Below are 6951 nucleotides of genomic sequence, written 5' to 3'. Positions count from 1 at the left end.
ATATTGATAATGCTGCGTAATATTACACTTTTTAGTCTCCTTTTGAAGCTAACTTAAACTTTATGTATTATCAAATAAATTATTATTCGATTAATTATATGAGAATTAATGTATGTAACATGAAAATATATATTTCATATTTACAAAATTGTATTAGTGTAATAATAATCCATTAGCAATTAGAGTGCTGATCTACGCGTTCAGAAAGATATTTTGCTATATAACACTGCATATAACAATTTTTTGTAAATTTGTATGTTATTTTCACAAGCAATACGCAATTGTATTGTACATTCGGAATGTTATCACTGACTGCAAAGGCCCATCCATAAGTGGAAGCAACAAGCGTTGACGAAATCTTCGACTAAAGCGTAGATGTCTTCCATGTTTATTGGCATGTTAATCTCTGTGGATTTTCGATAAACTGCGCATAAGTCCTAAAACGAATGTTAATATTTAATTTCGTGTGATTATTTTTTGTCTTATATTTCAAATCTCGCATTTGCAGTACTACTACATACCCCTCTCGATGTGTGCATGTCGATGGTCAGCATCATGAACGCTTGAACGAGAGTCGGATGCAATATGAGATGATGGGTGATATTTCCATCAGAAGTAATAAATTGTTTATGATGCTCTTGATATTTATTCTGTAATACTTTGGACAATGCCTGATACCATGATACTGGTTGATTAATGAACAGACCGAGTCTAGAATCCAGATTCGAAAGGGGCTCGGTGTGGGCTAACGAACAGAGCTCCTTGAACTCTGTGTATGCCATCGATGTCTTGTTCTCTAATAATTTATCCCAAAGCAAGTGTGTTCGGCACTGCAACGCACCGCGCTCTACCATGTTCGTTATGTGCTGACGGGCAGCCTTCGCTTGAGCCATGATCATCTGTTGCATGAGCTGTTCGTGCGACGAATAATACCCTAGGTAATTTACTGATTCCTGACGAATCTGCATCAAGTGCGGTGATGGTGATGACGACGACGACAACGATGACGACAACGATAATGACGATGAGGAGGATGATGATGAGGTTGATGATGATGATGATGAGGAGGAGGAGGAGGAGGAGGAAGAGGATGATGATGATGATGAGGATGACGACCGTGGCGGCGGTGTGTCTGAGACTACACTCGGGATGTTGGAGTTTTGCGTTAAGGGAGAATTTGGGACCGGTGGAGGTGTTGGCGCCGAATTATTGTGAACATTATAGTTTGACATTTTGATATCAATATCTTTAGTAGTCACATCGCTCGAGGAACTCTTCTCCTGCTGAGATGTTCTGAGATCGATGTTCGACATCTCTGTCCTGATGTTGCATCTCGTAAACGGTAATATACGCGAAGCGGAATTAGATTCCATCGGGTTCTCCGTACATGAGCTGGTCGCAGGCTTCCCAACGCTGTAGACGGTCCTAAATTTGCCCAGCTTATTATTCTCCACCTCTCTTTTTGGATATAATTCCCTCTTACTTGTCAACATCAGATAATATTTCAAAGTAATCTCAGTCTTCTCGATTTGCGGTGACTGTTCCATGCGCGACACAATCAGTGCTACGTCGAAGTCGTCTGTACACTTTATATCGTGGGCGTCGCAATAACTAACCGAGGGAGTACTTTGCAGTTTAATTAGGACATATTCGTTGTCATGAGATTCCTGGAGTTCGCCGGACATCACGAACACACGCATGCCGTATACCTTCTCATGTGAGAGCAAATAAGAGTATAATGTACGTGCAGGTATCGCTATATCGCGTATTGTTATCACGTCTGAAACAACAATGTTAAATGTACAGTGTTATAAAATAAAGTTACAAACGAAAGTGACTTGAACCACTGATATGCATTTTCGAAGCTTACCACTGTATATCAGATTTCTGGCGTAATTTGGTGCTTTGCTATAATATTTGATAAAATCATCCATAAAGTGAGTGAGATGGTAACCTTGCTGCAAGGACCACAATCCAGTTCCAGCGATGTAGGAATGAATACAACGTAAATGAAAATCATATGTAAACGAATGCAAATGCATGTTGATTTGAATCTTGTCGCAAACATCCACAAAACTTAATACAAACTGTAATAAATTTGTAATATATTTGTAAATTAATTATCTTATGCATATTCATGGGAAACAATTCAAATTTATCTTACTTGATTCATCATACCGCTACTCGTCTTCGTCTGTAAGCGATTACACTCAATGATACGCAACTTCACGATAAAAAATGGTTGTGACAAGTGAACTTCGAACAGCAAAATGCCGCCCAGCATCGATTTCTTGAGATAATAAGACTGCTGCTGAGCGTACGCCTCGTTTCTGTAAAAGAAACGTAATGCACTTATAGAAAAATATGCGCGTGTTTGTTAAATCAAAATCAAGTAATCGAATTCGGACAAACGTTTTATGTAGTGATTCCACTTGGATTGGATTAAAGCCCAGAATCTGCAGATATTGTCTATATTCGGATAGCATTGATTTGCAGAGCTCTTGATGCCACTTTATCATAATTGCATTTGTTGCTTCCTGTTTCGATTGCGTCGCTTGCGACGATTGTTCAATACCGTTCAAGCCAAAGTGAGATGACTGCGGTGGCGTCAATGAATGATCCCTTGTGGCGGCGGACTGTAAACGCCAGGCAGGCAAAAAGAGAAGCGGCGTATGGCAGAAATGTATTAAACGAGAGTATTGCTTGAACGTATTCAAAGCGTTCAATGATATCGGTATATTAGACGTACGGCTCTGCCACATTGCATATAGTTTCTCCAAATCCTCTACAAATATACATATCAGATTATATGTTATCGTAATCATTTGGATACATGCAAATTTGATTACCTTTGATTCTCTTTTCTCGATGTCGAAGATCCTGTAAGTCGTAAGCAGCCTTTACAATTGTATCAGTCATGTTATGAGGATGTGGAACGCTTGGTTTTGCGTCGCGCATCGCCTGTCCGACTACTTGAATCCACGAAAACGCGTTATTCTTCATCGACTGCGCTCGATTACTTGATCGCGCCCAGTCTTTATCGATATTTGATTGACTTGGAAATTTTGCTAAACTTTCCATATCGTTGATCTGATAATATTGAGAACTGTGCTCGACTCTCTGCTGAGATTCTCGGGTGAACTTGTGATGAAATATACCCAATTTTTGCATGATTATGCTGGTAAATAGACTCGATCTAGAAGAGAGCCATGTTCCTAAACTTGTCGTTTGTTTGATCAATTTTTCTGATTTTTCCTTGGACCAGTTGTACATATAAAGGATTATCTGAAAATATAATATAAAGTGAACATTTAATCTTACTTACAAATGTTCTATAATTGTGTTACATAATAAACACTAACATTGTCACTTAATATTTCAGCTAACAGTATCCTCTGCCTAGGCACAAAATTTGATTCCGATATAAGAGGATTAAATTTTTGCAATTGTTTTTGATCTGTAATATAAAATGTAAAAGAATGAATAATGAGGTGTATAAGACTTGAGTTAAAGTTAAATTAACCGACCTTTAGGAGCAAGCAGTTCCAGATCTATTTCTTTACCCAAAGATGCCTTCCACTGATGAAAATTCCTCGCGACTAAAATACATTTGATGTAAGTAATTTGTTCTTCTTTGTTAAACTCATGCGGCACGTACACGGGTGAATTTGCGCTTTCTTGATCCATATTTTCCGCTAACGACTGATCGGAACTGTTTCGAATGCTGTCAGACCATTTGGGTGCAGATCCAGTTTTATGCGAAACGATAAATTGATTTAGGAATGGTTGTCGATCTTGCAAAATAAAAACTTTGCTAGATGTGTCTGGATCCTGACTACGTATGAGATTCTGCAGCTCTCTCACAATTACGGGAATCGCATGCCTGTGGTGAATGATCACCTCGTGTTTCTTGACGGCAGGAACTCCCATTTCTAATGCAAATTGAAACCAGCGTGCTAGCGTAGTGTGATAAGTCCCATCCAATTTTCCTTTTTCACCGAGTTCGTACTGATTGATCGTTAAATTCTCGGAAACTTTTTGTGTTGACGTTTTTACGAGTGTCTGAATTTCTTTATTTTCCGTTTCACCGACCGTTGTTGAAGAATCAATAATTGGTTCCGTCAACGGAGTCGCTAGAAGATTATATTCTGTGACTAAATCCCAAATACCATGCTTCACAGCGGACGATAATTTTAAAATTAATGATTCCAAGTTAACTCTGCCTTGCTTCCAGATTCGAAATTCGATTAATGTTTGTGCATTCGGTTTAGAATCACTTTTATAATCGTAAATGTTCGTCGATACAATACTCTCGAAATTCTCAACTCTCAACAACTTAGGAAAACTCGATTCGTTATTTAAATCATTTGAGTACGTTGCGGATTCTCCTTTGTCATCGGTAATGGCTAATGCAATGCAAGCTATACCTTTATTACCACTCGAATGGCTTTGATTGTATAAGAAGATATCGGATTCGGATACTTTCTTTCTGGTACCGTCTAACGGAGTGTAATCCTGAAAATGATAATGCGCACCAAGATCCGTATATTTTGGCGTATACAAGAATTGCAGTATATTCTGCCTCAAATAATATCCCAAAGCATTCATATATCGTAAGCAGTGTGGCTGTACTGACAATTGTACTATACATTCGGGAGACTTGTATGGTTTTTGTATGAAATGCACGTCTGCCGGTGTCAGCTTACACATTGGATTACGTGCCAACATCACGGACAGCACTTCTAGTACTGCATCATCAAGACGATTTTGCAATACTTGCACTAAATCCCGTTTGACTTCTGGACCGGCTTCTGATATCCCATGTACCATCAGAATAATTGAATCTCCAGTTTTGTTCAAGATATCGGACTCTTTTTCGCCAAATGAACGAACTCTAGGCCTCGTGTCATTCGTTACGACATGATCGTTCACCATGCCAATACCTTTAGCTTGCGATAAGGATGCGACGCTGTTGCTACGCGAGACAACTAATTTCTCATCACTTTCCGACAATTTATTCTGTAAAGGTTTAACATCGTTCATCTGCTCGTGAAGTCGCAGATAAAATACATTCTCGTTATTTTCCTGATATACGAACATATTATTTCGATTGTTAACGGAGAGCCTATTAAGCACGCCATGCAACGCTTTGATCCCTCTCGATAATCCGGATCTTCCAGGTCCGGTCTTTAAGCGAGGATGAAGATTGAAGGGTTCTTCCCAAATGACAGGGCATCTAAACATGCCTGGCGTAACATTCAAAGTTGAAGAATTGTGATTCTGCAAAAGATTTCCAGACTCACCACCGGTTTCTTTCCACGCATTATGATCCTCGGTGGATTCGGGTTCTAATAGTAGGTCGCATATGCGAGTATCATGAAGATTTTGTAAAAGTAAATATTGATTTACTCGCCGGCATATGGCTTTGATTTGAGCGAGTAGCGTTTTTTGTATTTGCGAATAACAATCCACTTCTGGTGAAGAAAGTTCCAAAAATCTGTATAATAAAATCGTAATGATACAAATGTCATCCTTGTCATCCTTTATATTATATATGTAATTCTTGCTGTAAACAACGAATTTTTTATTTTGATTTACCAACCTGCAGTGAAAATAAACATTAACGTGACTGCTTTCGACATTCATAATTAGCCAGAAATTGGGTAAACACTCTCTACATTTATCAAGTTGTATCAACCATTGATAATCATCCTCAGAATTACTGCTGTCACCTTCATATCCATCATCTGTCCCATGTTTCTCTTCAGCTATGCTTGATATTTCAGAGTAATAACCTGGTACATCTCCAGAGTCTTGTCCGTTTATTTGAATTGATTGAATAGTAGATATTTCTTCTTTCTCCGCATTTCCAATACTTTCGTCTGTAAATAAATTTAATAAATAAAAATCTATAATAACTTATGATAAATGTAAATTATTAAAAACATTTTTCAAAATATTTAATATAACTATTAAAAAGATAATAGGTATTGTTAATATATCTTCTTAAAAGAAATGTAAATACTTTGTATCGTAGTTATCCAATAAGTTATATCTAGTTAAAAATTATTAGTTACAAGATTATTTACCATCTTTTAATGACTGTTCTTCTACATCTACAAGTAATATATCGGCTTCTATATCATGTACTATTATTTCTGGTTTCTTAACGAAGTAAAATAAGTCGGCCTCTTGACAGATACAGTACTTGTCAATCTCAAGATTTTTCAATTCCTTTAAAAATTTAGGTACGCTGCTTTCTGAAGGGAAAACAAAATGCAAAGGTACTTTATCCATTGAGCAACTGAATCTTCCAGTAGATTCCGACACGTGCTGTGCTATAAACTTCAATGTATCTGCATTCGGCGAAGAATGGTCTAAAAGTGCGGTCGCAGTCTCGTCTCGCAACAACCATTCGATCTCATCTTTCAAGTTGGTTACTGCATGATGCTGAGATAGCTGCGGCATTCTTTCCTGTATTGATTCAGTTTTCGCATTTGTACCTGGACTGCTATCACTTGGCATGCTACCAAACGTCGAAGCGCTGCAGTAAGATGTGGTTCTTAATGCAGGGTAACGTTCTAATGACACTTCCAACACTTCTTTTGGAAGACTTAAACAAATGATATCTAAAGTAATCTTTAGGTCGTCTAGATTTAATTCAGCTAGATTTCTTTCTTTATCGTTATTAATCCTTTGAACGATTTCGGTAAAGCAAGTAGGCATCAATTTAACAGGTATACTGGAAAGTTCGGAGCGGAAACGAATCGAGCAACTCAAGTGTAAGAAGAGCGGCTGATTTTTCATGTTCCACATATTTTCTTCATCAAAATCACTGATAAGCGAATCCTTGGAGTTAGAATGATGAGACAGCTTCTCATTGTTATGAAGATTCGTAACCGGCCATGTAATATTGACAGTTTGACTTACTAGCAAAGTAATAATATAATA

At 37.7% G+C, this 6951-nt stretch overlaps 1 protein-coding gene across 2 annotated transcripts in view; it reads right to left on the bottom strand.

The window, feature by feature from the left end:
• Window positions 1-65: 65 nt before the first annotated feature.
• Window positions 66-6951, bottom strand: part of LOC108690197 (protein SZT2-like) — a 21412-nt gene continuing 14526 nt past the window's right edge. For both annotated transcript variants that reach the window (XM_018197377.1, XM_018197378.1), the window contains exons 16-25: window positions 6090-6929; window positions 5603-5882; window positions 3528-5497; window positions 3363-3457; window positions 2850-3285; window positions 2413-2785; window positions 2165-2330; window positions 1871-2087; window positions 522-1780; window positions 66-437 (exon numbers count right to left, since the gene is read on the bottom strand). In XM_018197377.1, the coding sequence (XP_018052866.1) occupies window positions 306-437; window positions 522-1780; window positions 1871-2087; window positions 2165-2330; window positions 2413-2785; window positions 2850-3285; window positions 3363-3457; window positions 3528-5497; window positions 5603-5882; window positions 6090-6929 (5768 nt within the window). In that variant the 3' untranslated portion in view covers window positions 66-305. The remainder of the gene's footprint in view (window positions 438-521; window positions 1781-1870; window positions 2088-2164; window positions 2331-2412; window positions 2786-2849; window positions 3286-3362; window positions 3458-3527; window positions 5498-5602; window positions 5883-6089; window positions 6930-6951) is intronic.

The sequence above is a fragment of the Atta colombica genome, unplaced genomic scaffold (assembly GCF_001594045.1).
Source record: "Atta colombica isolate Treedump-2 unplaced genomic scaffold, Acol1.0 scaffold3, whole genome shotgun sequence".
In the NCBI taxonomy this organism is placed as follows: Eukaryota; Metazoa; Arthropoda; class Insecta; order Hymenoptera; family Formicidae; genus Atta; species Atta colombica.
Note: the sequence above shows the minus strand (reverse complement) of the source record. Positions and strands in the feature narration are given on the sequence as shown.